The sequence below is a fragment of the Dermacentor silvarum genome, chromosome 9 (genome assembly GCF_013339745.2).
Source record: "Dermacentor silvarum isolate Dsil-2018 chromosome 9, BIME_Dsil_1.4, whole genome shotgun sequence".
Taxonomy (NCBI): Eukaryota; Metazoa; Arthropoda; class Arachnida; order Ixodida; family Ixodidae; genus Dermacentor; species Dermacentor silvarum.
Window position 1 is genome coordinate 103,981,280 of NC_051162.1, and position 21,871 is coordinate 104,003,150.

Sequence of the window (21,871 nt, forward strand, 5' to 3'; positions counted from 1 at the left end):
TTAACAAAGATGTTCGAAAGCAAGTTGAGAACCGGACGAAGAGCGATGAAACGAAAAATGTTAGGCCTACCGTTAATAGACAGGAAGAGAGCGGTGTGGATCAGAGAGCAAACGGGGATAGCCGATATTCCAATGGACACTAAGAGAAAAAGATGGCACTGGGCAGGCCACGTAATGCGTAGAATGGATAACCGGTGGGCCATTAGAAGTACAGAATGGGTACCAAGAGGAAGGAAGTGCAGTCGTGGATGGCAGAAAACTACGTACAGGGAGGAAGTTAGGAAATTTGCAGGCGCAAGTTGGAATCAGCTAGCGCAAGGCAGGGGTATGTGGAGATCGCGGGGAGAGGCCTTCATCCTTGCAGTGGACGTAAATATAGGCTGATGATGATTATGATAATGCATCTATGACATCAGCTGTTATTGTTCCCCTTGGCATGTATGTGCATTCAAGGCATTCGGCACTACCTCGCGCCACAGGCGTTCGAAGCGATCTTCACGTTCACATTCGGGAGGTTGCGACCTGTGCCATAAGGAGCTGCGTATTCTCACTAGAAAACATTTTAAGAGGCATTTCATTACCATTAGGCCATACAATGACTGCCTGTGTGCCTTTGCATGCTTCAATGTTACTCCAAGGTCGGGGGTGCGATTCTAGGCTGCGGAGGCAGATTTCTGGCGGGGGCTAAATGCAAAAGCGCTCTCTTGACATTTTATGCGCACGTTAAGGAACACCAGGTGGACAGAATGAATACGAAATTCTTCGTTACTGCGTCGCTCATAACCTACTGTGCACTTTAGGGGCGTTAATGTGTCTTTTTCACTACAAGACAGTACATGCATAGCAAGTCAACTGACATAGCCATCTATGCTGCTCCTACAGATCTACGTGTGGCCAACTCGGCTCTTTACAGAATAGTGCAACGAAGCAGCAAATGACCGGTACCCGAATTTCCTCACTGCAACAAATACACGCCTGCAAGCGCATATTTTCTTTAATAACGCGACGCTTTCTTACGCCTTTCCACTCCCTGACATACGCATTTGCACAGTCAGTTTATCGCCGTTGAAAGGGGTCCGATCCTGGAAGCAAGATAAAGCTACGATGCGAGCAATATAAGGAACTGCGATGCGATCTTGATCCATGAATTGGTCTTATTCATGGTCACGTGGTGGGTGCCTCCACGTCTTGCCGTTGTTCTGGGTGGGCACGTATTTGCTAGCAAAATCTGTGCACAACCGGAACAGTTACATATGTTAACGGGAAGTCTACTGACGAATTTTTAGTGATGGGGCAAGAACCTGAACAGTTCCTCGCGCGAACTCGGATATAAAACAAGATTGCACGCATCTCGTGCCAACCGGCATAACATTAATTTTATTGAAACGTTTTAAACACAGCTTCGCTTAACGTTGATTCTAACAATTGCGTCACATCTTGTAATAGTTATTAAACACCTCATAATTCTTTAAATTGCTCTAGCCAGCATTTGAGCAGTTCATGGAATTGACGACTAGTGATTCGTACTAGTCGTCCTCGTCTATAATAAGGTATGTAGAGATAACCGTCAAACGAGAGGACTTTCCCAATGGTTAGCCGGCCACAGTGCAGCCGATGTACAGGCGTTCGCCGGCAGAGGTGCTGTCACCCTGGATGAATCCGCCAGGTTGTGAACCGTCGGAAACCAGCACCCATTTAACTGGGGTCCTCTGCGACAAGAACCTGCAAAATCAAGAAAGCACTGCGTGGGACACAAGGACACAAGGCGCAAGGACGCAAGGCTGCTTTGCCCTTAAGGCGAATCAGCGATTACGATATCAAATTAGTAGACGGCTACACGAAGAAAGAATAATAGTTTTATCATCGGTATAAACTTGTAAGCATTCGTTTGCTAATTAAATTAACAAGCATGGTGCGATGCACTCACAAGCAAACATGAACAAATCTTACTCGATGACCGCGGAAACTCGCTGTCAAACTCTGGAGTGATGAAGCGCTGCAGCTGCAGAAGCAGCGAGGGAATTCACCTTCGTGCTCCCTCTCGTTGAGCGGCAAGAACACAGCGCACACGACGCTATCAGCACTCGGCGCACTCAGTCCCCATCGCAGATCGCATTCACAATAGGACGATGCTATCGCACCTGGATTTCCTGCGGAACATCACGGCGACGGCGACGGCACACACGTGCCAGGAGTATCCGTGTAATTTCTAACGCAATAAAATAATATAAATTCCCGTGCATCGTGTGTTACGCTGAGGCAAAGCTAGCTTTGCAGAAGAACGAGCCGAGGATAATCGTCTATCCTTCTACAACACAGCTTTTGAAGTTTGCTCCTCATGCTAGCGCACTTTTCGCAAGCAATATCTATGAATGATTCTTTATGAAAATGACACTCAAGAGCCTTGCAATCCCCAAAAGCATCTTCATCCTTGAGAAGCATGACTATAATATCGCCGAAATAATCTTTAACCCCGCTATTATCCACCTGAGTAGGAACAAGTGCTTCCTATGGCACATCTGCAATGAGCGTATGCTGGGTGAACTTGACATTTCACTGTTATACCCTGAAACTCGGACTCTCTGGCACAATATGTTTACGATGCCAAACGCAAGCCCAAAATACCACATATGTTTAGGTATTGCGTAACAGTGATATGAAATGGCATAGGCGATACTTTAGCCCACGTATTACAAAGGCTACCGTGTTTCAATATATTACTATTTTATTCATGTGAAACCATTACAGACCCGGGCCTTCGTGGTGCGAGACGAGCACGCTTCGTCGACCCAAACGGCGGCGCCGCAATTCTGGCTTACAAAAGGTGCGACCTAGTGCGTGCGTCACTGGGCACGTGACAGTGCAGCCGATGGGGAGGAGGTGGCGCCACGTCATGAATGTACAACATGATCGCGTTTACGGCATTTGGAAATCTAGAAATCGTATAATGCTTTCGCCTTCCCACGCGTAAGCAGACTTAATTGTCTCTGCCTTATTTTTTGAGTCCTTGTACACTGTTATGTCTCGAGGTCAGTTTATTTTTTTTTTATATTCACTAATTGTACGTTAAGGAGAAAGTTTTGTCTACTAATTCTGGCTGAGGCATAGCAAGTCAACCTAAAAATGTTTCCGAACCTGTTTACCGCTTGACATTGCCACAAAACAGTTTTAGTATTGTAATACGAAACTCCTACGTTTTTGCCTCCACTCACGGGTAAACTAACGCGTTCATTGCGCGCTATTTTGACACCCCAACGCTTATCTGCGAAAATACTCTCGGAAGCATTTATCACTGTTTAAACGTTCGTGCGATCGGACCAGTCCGGCACACATGAGCACTTTTCCGATGTCATATTTAAAAATAAGCTTACTCTGGCGTGCCCACGTTCCGGCACATAATTTGCATTGAAATCACGCGGAGAACACATCCGAAAATTCAAATTGCAATCGACGCATTAGTGCTACAAGTGAAATGCATATATATCCACCACTGAAGGCAACGCAAAATATTATTACTGCACACTACACGATTTAGCACTAACCGTTGCTCATGCAAACGTCTACGTCGTTAGAATTTGCAACTACACTAGTGTAATCACTTGTAGGATAACTTGAGAGCCTCTCTATTCTTCTGACACATGCATATTGGAATGGGCTCCAAGTTTTTCCTAATCAGGGAAAGGTGTAGAATTGGGTAAGTCTTTTTTTTTCAAGTCTGTATCTTTTATAATAGACACGGCGCTGTCAACTGATCGGAGCTTTTCGCTTTACTTATGTAGAGTCTTGAGCAAAAGTTTCTAGACCACGGGGTCAGTAAAAATTAAAATATCTTCTAAAGCAGCTCCGCGGCCTGGAATTTGATTATTACATTATATTCGCCAAACACGTGCATGAATGCGTAATCTCTTCATTTCAGCCGGAATGCCCAGGCTCCTAAAAAAGAAACCGCGGCATATTTGCTACCCAAGCTTTTGGTCGCGACTGTACAGCAGCCATGCAAGAACCCATTTTCAACACCAAAGAACTTTCAATCCAGTGGCACGACGCGCATATTTGCTTGGCTCTTCTTCTTTTTTTTCATTTGTTATGGTACGCTGGGTCATTGGCAAGAAAGGAGAACAGTCAAAGCGCTTGACAAATTCCATGCACCTCAAATTCCTTGTAGCTACGTCGGCCTCTTCCGTATGGAACGTAGCACGTGCTGTCCCAGGATGCCAGCTTTCCCGGTATGAATTGACCATCGAGTTTGGCCCGGCAGACATACAGGGTGCCGGACTTGTGCTGCCCGCCGGGCACCGCGTTTTCTGGGACGGTATTTCCGCGCCAGGCCACCCACTGGTACAACGGTTTCTGCGGACACGCTGACGAAAGGTGTGCAAAATATTATTAGCACGTGCTAATGAAAGATTTTGATACGTAACGAAGATTGTATCCACACTTAAGACAGGATTGTAAATGTTCCTTGTCCATAGGTTTCAGCCTGTATTGCAGTTAATAATATTTAAAAAAAGTTATTCTGCTTCGTACAAGTTTGTGTAAACCTGACTGTCATCCGGCAGCTGAAGCTGAATGTTAACGCTCGAGTACAGCTTAATGAGACAGCCAGTATGTAAGCGGTGGTACCAGTGTCAACTTAACTAAACACGTCAAGTGGTTGTATGAGGCGTTCGATATAATTAAGGACACATGGAGGAAAGGAAATGAGGGCGGCGGGCATCGTTCCTTACCTTCCTTCCATTTTTGTCCAAAATTTTAACACGACTACAACTGCTAGCAATTATTGTGACAAATAAAGTTTGCGCCGAATAATATATTGTGCTTCGAAACTTGCGCAATGTCACTTAGCGGGTTCGTAAACATTAAGATGCATTCAAGTATCAGCTCCCCAGAAGAAGGTGCCGTCACTTGCATTGTCAATGAGCGACTCGCAAGAATGTCAGCGCCGTGCCATGAGGTTTCCATCACCAGCATACAGAAAGTAACACATGTCGCGTTCACTTTAAGCCATGTCGCTGACGTGCGACAATCAGAGCAGTTCCCCATTGCATGACCTGGAACGCGTGACTTGAAGATTTTGCATATTTTTGCTCGGAACTCCCCATGTACGCCTTCAACTTTAGTAGGTGCCTCCCAGTGCAGCATAACAACGTCAAATTCTTAAGCTTCAATACAGATGTTCCTCGCTGAATCCGGATCTACAGGAGAATAACACAAAAACCCTGCGGCGAAATTCAAATCAATACTAGCGGTTGTGTATGCGCAGCCCTTCATTATTCACTGGCATTACGTAAAACCGTTCGTAAAACCGTATTCTATTTAGAGACGTTGCGCTTAACGAAGAATGAATTCCCTTGAAGCTGCTATCACGCAGGCGAATTGTTTAAAATATAACATCGCTGGCGGTACGGCAGCGTAGTAGATTTGGGTGGACAATTACTTGCGTGGGCGGAAGCAATTGGAGCTTAAGCCCGTGCAAATGTAACCTACGTGGTGATGTCACATTTCTAGAAATTCCGATGGCGCAGAAAAAGGCAGGAAAAACGCAGGTGTCCCTCGAAATTTTCGAAACACCGGAAAAAATGTGCTGACCTATCTTAGTACACGGAAGTAAAAAAGCACAACACACGTGGGTACAAGTAACGACATGCTCCCAAAACGTACGGCAAATTGTTTACATTCTATAACAAAGAACCCACTTCTTTCTTCGCTCCGATATTGTTTACAGCTTTGTAAATTACTATATACCATCCATTAAAGCAGCTATTGTGCTCCCTTAGGAAGGGCACGTGGGCTCACAAATATACACGTCTTGAACTTGAGCTTTTCGGATGTCGGTTGCGATGCATTTGCTACCTCGTCAAATGATATGTTGCGGGATCGCCATAGCGAAAGCAAGGTCAAACACATGGGTGCCTTTGAACTTACGAAACGGTGAGAAAGGAGCAGATAGAATTAAGATTTTAAAATGCAAGACGCATGATACAGCTTCCACTGATAACGTCTTTTTCCCACGTTTTTTTTTTTTTTCATTCTGTGATAAACATGCTTGTATATAATTGAAGAAATTGAAGAAATGAGGACCAAACATGCTGTAATAAATTCCTCGTCAGAATGTCAGAACGCACATTGGGCGCTTACTCCGATATGAACACAGTATTTGGTGTCTACTGTGCTAATAAAATCAAGCCCAGTGTCGTTCAGCTCTGTTTAAGGTTCGGTGCAACCGGACGTGAATGCCTCTCTGTGTACCGCATGACTTGAAGGTGTCGCATATTTTAGCCGTATAGGCTACAAATTTTCGGGACAACTCTTGCCGGCGGATCCCACCGTAGGCTTGAGAGCAATGACGATTTCCCTACTGTGGCGTTGTTCTATGGTCAATCTGGTTCTGAGTAGCAAGGAAGTACATTTCATTACGCTAGCACTGAAACATTTCGCAGCTTGTTTTAAAATTTGACAATACTTGAAAACATTATGCTTTACGGGCAAGTGAACCGAGTAGTGAAAGCTAACATTCTGCCCTCCGTCAATCTCTAGTGTTCGCATCAATATAATGAATCAGTGTTGTTTGATTCAATGAGTGTCCACTACTGCAATAAAACATAGCATTGGCAATTATGTTTGTTTACAATTAGCAATAAATTAAGTAAAGGAGTCTCTTCCACATAACTTGAACTCGTATAAATGTTTCTCAAAGTGATTCCTTCAAAAATATCGGCCATACCAACCTAGAATGAGAAAGAACATTCAGCATTTACTGCATTCTGACTGCATCGCACGAAAGGCATATTCATTTACCATTATCAATAAAATGCGAACATATCATTAGTGAGGCGCCAAGACTTGTCGAATCCTGAGCAACAAATGCGAACTTTGTGCATATCATAATAGGGAAACAAGATGAAAGCGGGAGTAAACTACACGTTCGACATTTCTTCTATCGTGTTTTGCGCTCTTGCACACATTGAGTGTCGTGTTGAGCCTTTACAACGAGCCATTTCATCCAAAGGATTATGAAAATAATACTCACCTTTACCCGGGACAAAGATGTGCTGGAGGGAAACTCCGATGGACGTACGCTCCGGCGGCCCGTTTCTGTGTGTACGTAAGGTTACGCTCACATTGGTGCAAGCATCGAGGCTTCTGCATGTGACCTGGGTCTGCTCTGGGTGAATGATTGTGCCGTTGGTGCACGATCCAGCATTACGGTGTTTCTCGTCTCTGTCATCGGTAATAGACACCCAGTAGTAATCGAAGCGATCCTTTGGTCTTTCCCAGGCAACGGTGATGTAGTTATTCCCAGCGGAGAGCAATGACAGCTTGGTTACATCAGGGGGGTCTGAAAGCACGAGTACTTCTCAATACAAGCATTCGTAGAACCCAGGCTTAACATAGACAAGCCTAAAGGTAAATAATTCGGCAGAGAGAGACACTTAGTCTACTTATGTGTGAAAATGCCAAAGCTTTATAGTCTTTTGGTGAAATGTTTCCTTCCGCACGTTCCTTGTCCGCGCAAGCTCTCCCCTGCTTTCTAATTGCGCCCCGGTAAGGGCAAACCAAAACTAGGAGTACGCTTAAACTTCGCCTTTAAGAGTGGAACGCGATAGCATTATTAGATGCCATTGACGCCGAAACCGACACCGTATTTTCTGCGACAAGGGACCTGATCAAAATTTAGAAAGGCTTGGTTTTCAACATTCCCCTATGTTGCCTTGCGCCAAAGTACAGTGAAACACCATCAAAATTGAAGGACACTTAAGCTTCGCCTTTAAGAGTGGAACGCGATAGCATTCGAAGATCCCTGGCAGCTTATCAGGATTTTTTCTCTTATGTTCAAATTACAATCTGACGCTATCAGGTCTGTAGATTGTTGTTAAGTTGTATTTTACAATTTCTCTGACAGATTTTACTTTGAGAAGTTCGATTTTTCTTCACTAACGCCTAGCGCCACGCGAAGAACCCGCCCAGTCGGGGTGGTTCGGGATGATTATTAACGCCAGACGCTGATGCTTACCGCGGACGCCGACACCGACACCGGATTTTAACGCGAGAGCGTTAAGGGCCCCGTGTCACCGAAAATACGGCGTTGGAGTCGGCTTTTGGGCCAGCGGCCGAGAAAATCATCCCCAACCACGAAGGCCCTCCAAAAATATTTACGTAAGCCACACCATTCCATCAATCATTAATGATGCTGATACCTTGTCTTGCTTTCTTGGCAAAGTTATTCCTCAGAATTTCGAGAATGACAATCCACAAACAAATGTCATAAAACAAAACACCCACAGCGCATGCCTTTTATGTTAAATCTTCTCAGACTGAAATTTTAAAAGTGCAAAACGAAAACGGAAACCTGAAAATTATGAAATATTTTGGTGCGGCTGTGCAAGATCTCCGGGATGTGACTTTACAATTGCTAGTAGGTACAGCGGGGGCGTGGCACTGTGGGTCAGGTGACTTTCGCTTAACATGTGTTGTCATGGCAATCGTGGAGCTCCTAGGTGCCTAGAGACATAATCGCTTAGGGACTTTTGGGACACGATGGTATTCCTAAAAAGCGCATCACTGTTTTCATGATCCAAATATAATCTCACTATCAGGTAGACTGCTCCCTCCGTGATAGTGAGATTATATTTAAATCATCAAAACAGTGATGCGTTTGTTTAGGAATACCATCGTTTCTCTCTCGCAAGCTCGAGCACTCGCTTGTCCTCGTGCTCGCTTGTCCTAGAGGGAGCCGTCTACCTGACTGGAGCAGTCTTTCTTTTATTTGGGGTGTTGCTACGCTGCGCTCCGCATGACCCCAACGTCTTCTTCTTCTTCTTTCTGGGGTTTTACGTGCCAAAACCAGTTATTATGAGGCACGCCGTAGTGGAGAGCTCCGGATTAATTTTGACCACCTGGGGTTCTTTAACGTGCACTACAACGCAAGTACACGGACGTTTTTCATTTCGCCTCCATCGAAATGCGGCCGCCGCGGCCGGGATTCAAACCCGCGATCTCGTGCTCAGCAGCGCAACGCCTTAGCTGACTGAGCCACCCCGGCGGTTTCGCAACGCCCCAACGACCGCCGCTTTGCGTCGGCGCCCAGTACCGCGGCTTCCGCCGCGGCACCGGGGCACAAACGCGAGCAGTATCCGCTTGTTTATACCACCACAGTTCACCGAGATCAAAGGTGGTCATGCCACACCACCACTACTGCAAGGATTTCCGCCACTAGAACAAACGCTGCAATAATAAAGCGCGGCCGGCGTGGCCCAGACATCGCCAGACATTCAACGTGCTCTAACGATTCGCTCCCTACGCACCTAGGACCTGCGCTCGGCAAGGTCGCTGCGCCCGGTGCAAGATATAAGAGAGCCACGCTCAGTAGCTAGCAGCCGCCGCGCCAGACCAGTGGCTCAAAAGTCCCTAAGCGATTATTTCCCTAGGCACCTAGTAGCTACTCGATTGCCATGACCACACGTGTTAAGCGGAAGTCAAGTGACCCGCAGTGCCACGCCCTCGCTGTACCTCTAGCAATTGTAAAGTCGCCTCCGGGATCGCCCCACGCAAGAAGCCGCGTTTCTACCAGAAAGCTTGCCTTCGTGCATAGCATTCGCCGCCAGTGTTTCCCGGTAACCATTACGGTTGCTTAAGCTGCAGTTGTCGGGAAGCGTGAGAAGCAGTCAGAGATCTTTGAATGCTATCGCGTTCCACTTTTGAAAGCGAAGCTTAAGCGTCCTCCCAATTTTTTTCTGCGACACGCGGCCCTTAACTCTCCAAGCGTCTCAACGTGCAACCTTGCCCGCGAGTATTTCATACCTCGAATAACCGCTCCGCACCGTTAAATTAGGCAATAATGCTTGAACAGCTGTTCAAGAAAGCCGTAATTTGTGATGCGTAGCAAGAAACTACCAAGAAAGAAAAGAAACTTTCTTGCCGAGGCGGAATTCGAGCCCGCGTACCCCCACTCCCAAAGCGAGCGTCGTAACCACTAGGCTATACAGCCACGCCTGCAGAGCATGCAATTATCCGAACCATATGATTGCGTTCGAGCGTCGTTGTCTTTGTGCACAGCTGGCGCGTTCGTACGCTCGTGCTCTGCGAGGTGAAGAGGTCTTGCGTGCTATGAGAGCGAGAGAGAGACGCATTCACGGAGCGGGTCTCCTGGAACGCGGTGTTGGTGTTGCGAACATCGCTGAGCAACGCACAGTGACGGCCGTAAGTCCGAGACGCGCGAAACGAAATAATATTGATCAGGACTGGTAAGATGAAAAGTTCGCGCGCACTTCCATAAAATGCTGGGCTACGATTGCCCAGCTTCGCTGTTTCAAGCGGTGCGCGGCGGAATGCAAGGTTAAGCGCTTTTTTTTTTTCAGTTTTTTTATACACTCATAACGTGGCGCCACATCCTCTACATGGGCTACGCCGCCACGTGTGCAATGACACACGCAATAGGCACAACTTCCATCAACGAGAGCCGTGGAGCCACCGTGGCTTCGAGGAAGCGTGCTTCCTACGCCCCACGGGCACCTGGGGCCGTATTAGTAACGCTTCGGTTTTCGAAGAATTCGGTTTGCGTGCAGCGATTGGTCACCGCCTGGGTGATGCCATCGTCTCAGGGCGCAAACGCATTTTTTGATGACGTCACGCACATGTGAATGTTTGTGCAAGAGCGAATGTACATTTGCACAAATGTGTACATACCACGCCAACAAAACCTATGACGTAGTCTCCTGTAGGTCTTGAGAATCGCACTGAGAACTGAGAATCGGTGCACTGAGAATCGGCATGGAAAGCGGCGCATACATCAGTGCGGAGCTGCCGGGGTATTACTAGCAGCCATTTGCGGTCGTCGGAACTGTAGTTACGGCGATATACAATTCCGTCGCGGATGTCGAAGTGGGAAGCTTGTCGGCGTAGCGCTGGGAATGGCGGGCGTGCAGGCGAATCAGCGAGGTAATCTATCAAACATGAAATCCTGGAGTGATTGCGCTGTTCTAAAGCCATATCGACAGAAGCTAATGATGGAAGTAGGTCGTCTACGATGGAGACACTGACAATGTCGGCGTGGAGAGGCGAGGGCGAAAGCGCATCCGCATCGGCGTGCTGCTTGCCTGAGCGGTAGGTAACCCTGATGTCGTACTCTTGGAGCCTCAGTGCCCACCGGGCTAGGCCACCACAGGGATGTTTGAGTGACGACAACCAGCAATGTGCGTGGTGATCGGTAACGACATCGAAGGACCAGCAGTACAGGTATGGCCGAAATTTTGTTATGGCCCAGATAATCGCTAAACATTCTTTTTCCATGACTGAATAATTCGCTTCAGCTTTCGTGAGAGTGCGGCTTGCGTAAGCAACCACACATTCTTGGTTCAACACAGCAAAGAAATAAAGTGTAAGGAAAGAGAAAAAGTCCAAATAACACAACGTGTGAGCGGACATCACAAAACAAAAGCACACAAAAAAGGCACGACGTGAAATTTTAGCAAGCATGTTACTGCGACAGCTCCGCTGCATGGTGGCCAGCTGAAAGTAAAGTTGAGTCAACAACGAGCTAACTGCCTGTTTAACGTTGGGTGTGCTTGCTTGTAGGAGTGGTGGAGCACAGTTTTATTAACGTCTTGTTGTAAGAATAAATTATACGCACATGCACAGACGATTCAAGCGTAAAAATGTGCATAGCCTCGCTCCCATGTCACACGCATATTTGGATAAGGGCGCCTTTCATAAGGTGCCCTTAAAATGTCGTAAGGTGGATTTTTGAAGAGCTCCTTTACCTTTTCGCACACTTTAACTTAAGTTCTGCTTACGAAAGGCCGGCTTTACGTGTAAGGAAAGGAGCGTTTGCGAATACGGAAGGGGGGGGGGGGGAGCGTAAGAACGGATTGTCGTACTCAGCTGTGCGTGGGTCGTCACGTGGAGGAAGTGGAGTGTGGCGGCACAGGCGTGCAACATGACCGAGAATACCATACGAATAGCAGATGGGCCGATTGTCCATTGTGCGCCAGGGATTAATTACTCGATGGACTGGAGGCCGTGGCGGCGTGGAGGTAAAAACAGGGCTAGGCATCGGAGGCAAACCCGGAACCTTGGTGGTCGTGGTCGTGCGACGGTGTCGGCGTAAGACAATGGGGCGGTGAGTTCAGGCGCCTGCTCCAGTGGAAGGACCTCGGACACTTGTTCTTGTATAACATTTCGTAGTGTTGGACTAAGGTACGAACTTGACTCCGGCGGGTTGGAGGTGAGGAAGCGCTGGCGAGAAACTTCTTCCCGCACGAAAGCCTTGATCTACGAGAGGACGGTGGGATCTTGAAAAGGTGGGGTTAAACCGGACAGCGATTCCTGGTGTGGAACAGGGCGGTGGGTGACGAGGCATTGTCGGCGGAGCTCGTCGTAGCTTTGGCACAGCTTAATGATTTGGGCACAGTATAGGGGCACATTGAAATCAGCATCTGAAACGCGTCTTGGTCGATACCCTTCAATATATGCTTGATTTTATCGCCCTCGGTCATTGATACATCGACGGGTTTACAGAGATCGATGACATCTTCAATATAGCTGGTAAACGTCTCACCAGGTCGCTGAGAGCGTGACTGCAGACGCTGTTCGGCACGAAGCTTTCGAACAGCAGGGTGGCCAAGGACCCCACTGAACTTTGTCTTGAACACAGTCCAGCTTGGGATTTCGCTTTCGTGGTACCGAAACCACAAGTGGGCAATTCCGGTGAGGTAAAAAGGGGACGGTGGTTAATTTCCTGATAGTATACCGTTTGTTGTTCACAATGACGCGTTCATAAGATCAGAGCCAGTCATCGACGTCGTGGTCGTCAGTGCCTCTGAAGATGGGAGGGTCCCGCTGAAGGAGTGTGCCGGGGTGTACGGAGGACTGGGCAGCAGGTGGTGGTAATCTCGTGGCGCCTTCGGAGGTCATGATGGCAGGGAGGATCCGGCTGCGCAATTCCAGGGTTTTAGGAGAGCCAGCAAACCTCTAACAGTTCTGACAAAGATGTCCGACACGGCTGTGGACGACACGAATGACGCCGACTGGAAGACGCAACAGCGTAGGCTTAGCCAGTCACACCAGGCATAGCGTCTAGCCCGATTCCCACTTGAGAAGAGCTGGTGAACAGGCTTCTGGGCTGATGTTGAAGCTGATGTTTATGGCCTTGACTTCTTTGGCACATACCCACTCACGGAGATTAGCCAAGAGTCGGGCAGATATTATATATGTGCTAAGTGAATAAATTAGCAAATGTATACCTCCGGTGAATAAATTAAAGCGTGTAAATTCTTAGACGATTCATTGGACAGTCATTCAATAAATATATAAAAAGTATACATAATTGTACATGAGGTAATAAGGTAAAGATAGTGCGGAGCTGTGCACGGCGCACTTCTTCCTTACAGTACCATCCTCGGTCACACCTCCTACGTCGACTGATTTTATCGTAATGGGTCATATAATGCTATCGCAAAAACAATTGGTCCCACTCCATTAATGCTAAACTAGGTTTGGGCATGGCAACCAGACTATCAGAGTACAGAGACCACGATGACAATAGCACCCGCAGAATATTGCAGGAATGTATGCCAAGAAAACGGCTGAAAATTGAAACAAGATCCTGGGCACCCTTCTTGAAGGAACCACTGGGGTGGTCAACTAGTGACGTCAAGAACAATGATAATTTCACCTCAGAATCACTTCTTTTGCAACGCACAATTTGGCCCGCCTGAGTTAGAAGAACTCTGGTATTTCCGAGAAATTACCAACCAGAACTGTACCTGGAAATGCAATTGTAAACGAATTCGCTAGATCGCAACGTTCATATGGGGACGGGTAACAAGCGAAGCTGTTTAGGTTGCATACGTGGGCTGCATACACTATAAAATCATACATTTTTTTTTCATACGGCACCACACTACACCGACGCAAGCGCCGCCGCGGTATGGCACCTCCCATGGATCTTCCGCAACCTCTGCTGCAGGCGCTCCGGCACTTCCGACACGCGTGTCGTTATAAGTACAGAAGCGCAGGCCTCGTGCACAGGTGCAATCGCGACACACACTGTTTCCCCCTCTCATTATTCATCAAACAGGATTTAAAGGGATACGGACACAAAAGTTGGCGGGTGTTTTTTTTTCCGTCGGAACAAAAGTTGAACTGTTGAAAATGACGAATACGCCAAGCTGCTTTGAAAAAAGAACGAGAAACATCTTTTTTTTGCGATTTTCTGTTGCCCCTTGCCTCCAAGCGGCCGCCGGCAGACGCTGAAATTTGACGTCATAACACCCACCCGCGGCCAAGGTCGGCCACAGCTGTCGCAGTGTTTCCAGGGGTGTCGGTTCCTTGCAGCGTTTGTTTAACCCCTTTCGGCGATCTTCGCACGTGGTCCATCTCAAACACTATCCCCGTCGGCACTCCACGCAGGTGGTGCGTCTAACATCAGGCTTCCCGCGGCCGTCGCTCGGTACTGACGCGTTCGTCGCGGCGGAAGGAAATGCCCAGACATTGCTGTTATAACAGCATCGTCGGTCGTGGCACGTCGTCGCACACGTATCCCAGAGACGAGAAGGTGCGTAAACTTTGGATACTTGCCTATTAGAGAGCTTTAGGTTGTCCGGTAATCGGGTAAACGCGGGCGCTGGGGCGTTCGGGCGGAACCGTAAACGTGAGCAGCCTGTATTGTGCTGCCACCTGGTGGCGCAGAGCTCAAACAGACAAAAACAGCTAATATTGCAGTAACCAAGTATATTCTACTTCACCGCTGGTGTAAATCTTCGGCAGCAAGACGATTACGCCACTGCCGAAAATTTAGGTCAGGCAAAGACCAATAATCATTGCTTAAGTGTCTCGTGCAGAGCAAAGTATTCGCGCTACGGTTCGCGAAAACCTGACCTGCACTTCCACGGCCGCCTGCTCTTCTTCGTAGCTTGACGCGGAAGGCTCGTATCTGTAAGCGGTAATATTTCTTGACAAGTTGGACTGGTCTTCGTCTTCAGACGTGTACTCATCGCTGGTAGACTCACCAGAACTCGAACCCATGCTCGCGATGGCGGCGTCGGCGCGCTTCGAATGACCACGGCCGGCCGGCTGGCTATCCGACGAGGGTGTCGTGACGTCAAGCCTTCCAACTCCCGCGGGTCGTGCGGGGAGGCACGCGCTCACAAAAACGCGAAAAATAAAGCCATCGACTCAAAAATGAGCTAAGTGACTACTTCTTTTCGGTGAAATCACACACTGAGGATTCATTTTTACCATTCTCGTAAAATTTTCTGATTTTGTGCCCGCATCCCTTTAAAGCAAATAAAGTGCATGAAGGCCAAGCTGCTACACTAAGTGCACTTTCTTATATATATGAACACACTGCAACTGGCTCCGTAGCTCAGGTTGAGTAACTCGCGTTAGTACCCACATTATAACTACCCATAGCAGTACTGCACATATTATAACTTTTGCGACCACACGTGTCATGCACCTCTTTAAGAATCGGCACTCTACGTCAGGGCCTATAGGAACACAGTTTCCAGTATCGACCAAGATTACTCAGCATTACACATCACAACATATCTTAGCTATAGTCGGGTACAACTTAAGAAGACAGGAGAGGCCCCGCCCATATGACCGAAGCGCGGCAGCCAACTGCCTCAGCGACTAATAAAATAATCCCGCTGCCGTGATTCGGCCCAACTCGAAGCGCCGGCTGCCATGTTCTCCAGCGGTGGGGTCACCGGCTTCACGGCTCATGACATCAGTCTAGAGTGGGCGCCCATTGGTGGAGGCTCGTGTGCATCCGCCTTGGAGTAGCAAATGCCGCTGTCTTCTAAAGTTGTACCCGACTATAGTGGGGAAATAAGCAACAAGTCTTCATTTTGAAAGCTCACCGAAAGAAGGCGTTCTAACTTGCAGTGTCGCTGGCAGACTCGTCAGGACGTCCACACCGCAGCGTGCGCTTGCCGTGATGAGGGCACAGTACGAGGTGTCTGCGGTGCTCTCAAAATCCAGCCAAGCATCAGAAACAGTGTGCTCAATGCATCCGCCTGTGCTTTCCTTTCGTTCGCATACTGTGTACTCCTTGCACACTTTCACCTTGTAGACGTCTAGAATGCCGTGTATCCTCGTTGGTGGCTCCCACTGGAGTCTTGCCATGGACGGTGATTTCGCCACAATAGTGATATTCTTGGGTTCACTTGGATCTGAAGAGCAGGGTGTGCGAATGAGGCGGTTATTTGATGACACATATTTTTAATCGACCGTTCCTCCGACGAAACATGCGCATGAACACAAAGCACTCTTGTTGCATTCGCCATTCTCGCCAAGATTAATGCTGTCGTCGAATAAACAGGCAACATTTCAATCTGCTAAGCACACAGCCACGCAGCGCTCAAAATATACGTGCTAGCTGCATTAGGTGGAAACTAGGTGACCAAGGGAGAAGGCCTGGTAACTCGAGGTATATTGCAGTACAACGGAATTGGCTAGTTGCTAAATACGGAAGAAATCAAACCGTAACGCTTAAAATGCGGAAGAAAAAAAACACACGCACATACAGATGACTACAAATGAAGATCCTAATTTTCAACTTTACCGCAACTCAAATAGGGCGTGTTTGCATGTGATTACTGCTGTGTGCAGGTGACCTATTTTGCTGCGCTTCCATTGCCGGATTGTATGCGCGCGGTGCATGCGCATTTCTTACCATTTCTATTTGCACTCATGTCATACCTGATAAGCGTTCACTGTAAGTCTAGCGGAACAGTTCAATATTGTCGCAAACAACCAGTTTAGCAATGTCTGGTTACTGCACTAGTTACATTTAAATTAGTTACGTGCTATCAACATAATTAACCCTGCTCCAAAAAATGCCAATTTGCCTCAATACCTCAATCTTGGTGAAGATTTGAAAGCATATAAAAAAAGAACAAAGAGCATCGCTACAGCATAGTATAGTTAGTTAGAGCGCTTTGTAAATTGAATTTATTGATGCACAGTGAACATGTAAATCTTGAATTTTTTCATTTATAGACGACATGCTTTGTATTCAGTACGACTTCTCTCATTATTTGATTTTGTAAATGTTGGGAAGCCACTACGCGCACATCAATATCAAGCGTGTTTATGTACCACAAAAATATTACTCGATATCTTGCACATCATCATCAGATTCTCCTATCTGTGTTTTTTTTAGTATAACCGATCAAATGTGCACTGCTATAAGGTTTCTTTAATACCATGGTTAATATTATTAAAGAAGATTCTATGCCTTCTGGCCTTCACATCATTCGATCGCTGATTAACATATACTTTATTAGCAGTACCACTGAGTTCTTCTTAAAGGAAGTGAAATAGAAGAAAAATGATAGTCTTGTCACTGCCTTTGTAAAGCTTCAACTCCTGGATGCACAAACTTACTGCGCGATATGAAGTTTAAAAACACGAAAGCATGCGCTTGATCACGATGGTAATATCTGCTACTGCTTCTGAAAACATTGGTCACAATTAACGATGCTATGGTAATACACATTCTTGAATTACCTCTACGTTGCAAAGCACAAATCGACAGATTGCTACTGACATATAAAATGTTTTATTCATATGGAACCACGGGCCTCAGAGATTACGTATTTGGTAATCAAGAACCACCCGACGTACTCACGGTCGAACTGCAGGCTGTCTTTGACGTACTGCACGACGCCTCAAAGAACCTCCAGGTACTTCACAAATTACAATATATACCGACAGGCAAGTGGCGTTCCGCGTATTACGAGCCTCCCACACTGACCCAATCGCAAGGAAGATAGCAGACCAGCAGGAGGCGGCGCACGGTGCACGCCGTCGATACACGGGTACGGTGGGTTCCCGGCCACTGCGCAGTGCTAGGGAACAAAGCGGCTCACGCCACTGCGAGTGCGTTACTGCGAGTGCCGCAGCGATGTAGCAACTTTTGTGTCCCTGAAAAATGACGAAATCAAGATACATCCTTCCTAGAATGGCAGAGGTGACGACAGCTCCATGAACACCAACATACGCCAAACGAAGATCCACTGCCTGCAGGCTTGTCGCGCGCGTGTCAAGTACTCGTGCACAAGGCCCGCACCGGAACAACACTGACGTCGGATGTACTTGCACGCTGGCGTGCACACAAGGAAAGCAGACGCCTTCCGGGCAACACTACGGAAGAACTACCACCTATACAAACCAATTGTCCAGCGTGTAAAACGGCAGCTGCGCCAACCATCAGCCACTTGCTGTGAGAGTGCCCAAAGTATGCAGCCCTCCGACGAAAGCACAGGGGGCAAGTGGCCAGCTTCGAGGAGTGGACCCGTCCCTCGGTGGAGGACGACAGTGTCCTGCGAGCGCTGTTCGCCTTTGCTGCGGAATCGGGAATTTTCCGTATGGTGTAACCATGCGGTGAAGCATTCCTCAGTGGCTCACCCTGTCGTCATCTCCCAATTACCTAACTCCATTACCCTTAATAGGCCGATGAGCCATAGCTCTCTCAATAAAGGTTTGCCACACCATACCATTCATCTCAATAAAATTTCACCGCATTTCTATTATATTTACTGCAAGATCAACGCCTCGCAACACTTTTGAGACTCAGAAAAAATTTGGAGACTAAGAATAAAATCTTTGTGCTCCAAACAATATATTTTCGAAGTAAAGACCACCCGATACTAGGACTAAATATTAAAGTATAAGAAATACAGTGGGACAGGTCAATGTATTCAGTGACATCATGCACAATGCACTATCGGAAGTTACAGAGCCATGTTTTCGAAAAGCTTTAACGAAAGGTAGTTAGATCTTTACTAACCTTGACCGCTGAGGAAAACACCTTTTAAGGTGGTTCCCATCGAGGTGCGTGCCGGTGGTCCTTTGATGAACGTGCGAACAGTCACACTAATACTGGAGCAGGGATCGAAAGGGCCGCAGGTGACTTGAGTCTGCTCAGCAAGAATAATGGTGCCGTTGGCACAAGAGCCCGCATGATGTTTCTGGACACTGTCCTTTTCATTATCATTTTCATTTGTGACATCGAGCCAGTAGAAGTCAAAAATGCCCCGAGGTGTATCCCAGGCCACGGTGACGTAGTGATTATCAGCAGCTTTTAGTTCGAGATTTGGGACGTCGGGTAGAACTGTAACGGGATAATTTTGAGTTGTGTCAATGTCATTTTTCTTTCCTTGGCATGCGCGAAGTGCACTAGTGGGTTGGTGATTAGAGCAGTTAGAGAGAATAAAAAGATACGCGCACCGACGCTTGGTGCAAGATGTATGACCAATAGAGCAGAATTCCATAAAAAAACAAGGGGAATGCGGGAGATGGAAATTCAAGACGATGAGCAGCACGAGAACACGGTGAGAGCAAGAGCCAACGTTTCGACAAGTGGACTTGTCTTTTTCAAGGCAAGTAGAAGACAAGTCCACTTGTCTAGACGTTGGCTCTTGCTCTCACCGTGTTCTCGTGCTGCACAATACACAAGAAGAGACGACGAACATAAGACGTCCTCATGAGGGTTTCTTAAAAACCTGCTCGAGTCCTTAAACACGCATCCACTGCGTACGATCCTGTTAGCCTTCTGCCTACATAAGAATACGGCCGTCAATGCTTACAGACAAAAGTTCGACTCCCTGCTTAGTAGCCAGATAGTGACAAAGTCAGTGCGGCAGGTAATTAGTAAAGATCAAATTCATATTTCAATTTTTCAAGAATTGGTGAGGCTGTTCTTCACGTTAGAAAAGTTGAGCGCACAACGGTATGAAAATAGACTGCAGAAACGCCGACTTTCAATCGCAGTTCACGCGAGCTTCCGTGTCACCGCATCGTGTCAAATTGACCTAGTCTTGTCGCTGCTAACGGGGGAAAATCATTCCGTCTTCAGATTGTTTCGTAAAATGAGTTTGAGTGTTGTTAGATGCAACACAGTGGATAGTCGGAGTTTATGTTGACCGTTTCCGTCTTCTTGGGTTCGTGTCTGATGGCCTAACTTTTCATAACGCGAATATCAGCAACTAGTTCAAATTTTTGTCGTTCTTAGAATATTGCTCTCCATACATCGTTAACACTGAAGCCTGGCCAAATAAAGTATTTCTCTTATGCCACCTAACAAGCTGAACTATGCAGCGATGTAAACATGCCAAATAAGCTCCGCAAAGCACTGAAAAATATTTAAATTCTATAGCTTTCGAAAATCACTCTACCAAAAAAAATATTTCTACTCTCGTGTATGTGAGCACATCTTACCAGGCAAAGGTGTCCGGATTTCAGCTACCGCTGCCCGACCATTTAGAACTTGCTCGCCGCATTGTGAGCGTGCTGTGACCAGGACACAGTACTTGGTGTCAACACTGCTGTGAAAGTCCAGCCAGGTCTCATGTGCTTGATGTTCGATGCAGCCGTGCATATTTGCTTCTCCACTGCAAGATTTGAACGTGTCGCATATTTTGACCGTGTATGCAAGCAATCTTCCGTTGACTTTTGCCGATGGTTCCCACTGTAGACGGGTAAGTGATGGACATTTTCCGACCATGGTTATGTTCCTTGGCGGATCTGGGTCTGGCGAGAAGCAGTGCACACAACGTTCAGTTTTCGCTGACGCATCACACTGCTGGCGCAGAAATTTTGAGAATCCTTGAACATATGCCAAAAATTTTATGAACAATTGCTTGTGTTTCTTGAACGCTCGAGTAGTTGAAAAACACCCGTTCAATTCAAATTTCCTGAATCATCGTTGTTTTATCCAGTAAGCGTATGCTATCATAATGAAAGAAGAAAACTGACACGTCTGTCGCTGTCAAAACAGTGCGGAACAGCAGTAACTGCTCGAGAAAAAGAATGTTATTCAGGAATCTCTAAACTCCTGCATGAGGCTCCGTAGTCTACACCTTGAATAATACCGAAGATAGCTTGTTGCTATGGAAAGAATCTTCAAATATTACCGGCACCGACATTCTTAGCAACTTAGCAAATTTAGCAGGTGCCTCCCAGAGCAGCACAAATGCATCAAGTTTTTAAGCTTCAATATCGATGTTGCTCGGTGAATCCGGATCTGCAGGACAATAACACGAGAACCTTGTGGTGAAATTAAAATCAGTTCTAGCGGTTGTGCGTGCGCAGCGCTTCATAATTCACTGGCATTACGTAAAACCGTATTGTATTCCGAGACATTGCGTATAACGAAGAATGCATTTCTTTGGAGCTGCTATCTAGCAGAAAAAATTCTTATTGCTGACAGTACGGCAGCGTAGCAGATTTGCGTGGGCAATTGCTTGCGTGGGCGGAAGCAAATGGAGCTTATGCCCGTACAAATCCCACCTACGCGGTGCTGTAACATTTACGCAAATTCCGAAGGCGTGCAAAAAACGCATGAAAAGCACAGGTGTCTCTCGAAAATTTGGGAAACGCATGAAAAAATATTCTGAACTGTCTTAGCACATGGAAGTAAAAAAAGAACAGCACACGTGGGTACAAGTAACGACATGCTTCCAAAACCTACGACAAGATGTTGACATTCTGTAACAAAGAACCCACTTCTTTAATTGCTCCGATATTCTCTGCTGCTTTGGGAATTATCATATACCATCCATGAAAGCAGCTATTCTGCTCCCTTAGGAAGGGTGGGCTCACATATACACACGTCTGGAACTTCAGCTTTTCGAATGTCGGGTGCGATGCATTTGCTACGTCGTCAGTTATATGTTGCGGGATCACAATAGCGAAAGCAAGGTTAAACACATGGGTGCGTCTGCACTTACGGAAGGTTGAGAAAGGAGCAGGTACAATTGAGTAGATTTTAAAACGCAAGACGCGTGATACAGCTTCCACTGATAATGTCTTCTTTCCACGTTTTTTTTTTTCATTCTGCGATAAAGATGCTTGTATATAATTG

The 21,871-nt window shown here is 46.8% G+C and overlaps 1 protein-coding gene and 1 long non-coding RNA gene across 3 annotated transcripts in view; one reads left to right on the forward strand and one right to left on the reverse strand.

Annotated features, from left to right (window-relative positions):
• Positions 1-1,349: 1,349 nt before the first annotated feature.
• The window catches only part of LOC119463475 (uncharacterized), a 562,544-nt gene continuing 542,022 nt past the window's right edge, over positions 1,350-21,871 (reverse strand). Inside the window, exons 21-23 of the mRNA XM_049656653.1 lie at positions 7,031-7,339; positions 4,150-4,361; positions 1,350-1,722 (exon numbers count right to left, since the gene is read on the reverse strand). Of these exons, the coding sequence (XP_049512610.1) occupies positions 1,696-1,722; positions 4,150-4,361; positions 7,031-7,339 (548 nt within the window). The 3' untranslated portion in view covers positions 1,350-1,695. The remainder of the gene's footprint in view (positions 1,723-4,149; positions 4,362-7,030; positions 7,340-21,871) is intronic.
• Positions 18,808-21,871, forward strand: part of LOC125940444 (uncharacterized) — a 405,801-nt gene continuing 402,737 nt past the window's right edge. The window contains exon 1 of one of the 2 annotated variants that reach the window (XR_007463662.1): positions 18,808-18,915. This is a non-coding gene — a long non-coding RNA (uncharacterized LOC125940444). The remainder of the gene's footprint in view (positions 18,916-21,871) is intronic. The other variant, XR_007463665.1, reaches the window with a different exon arrangement.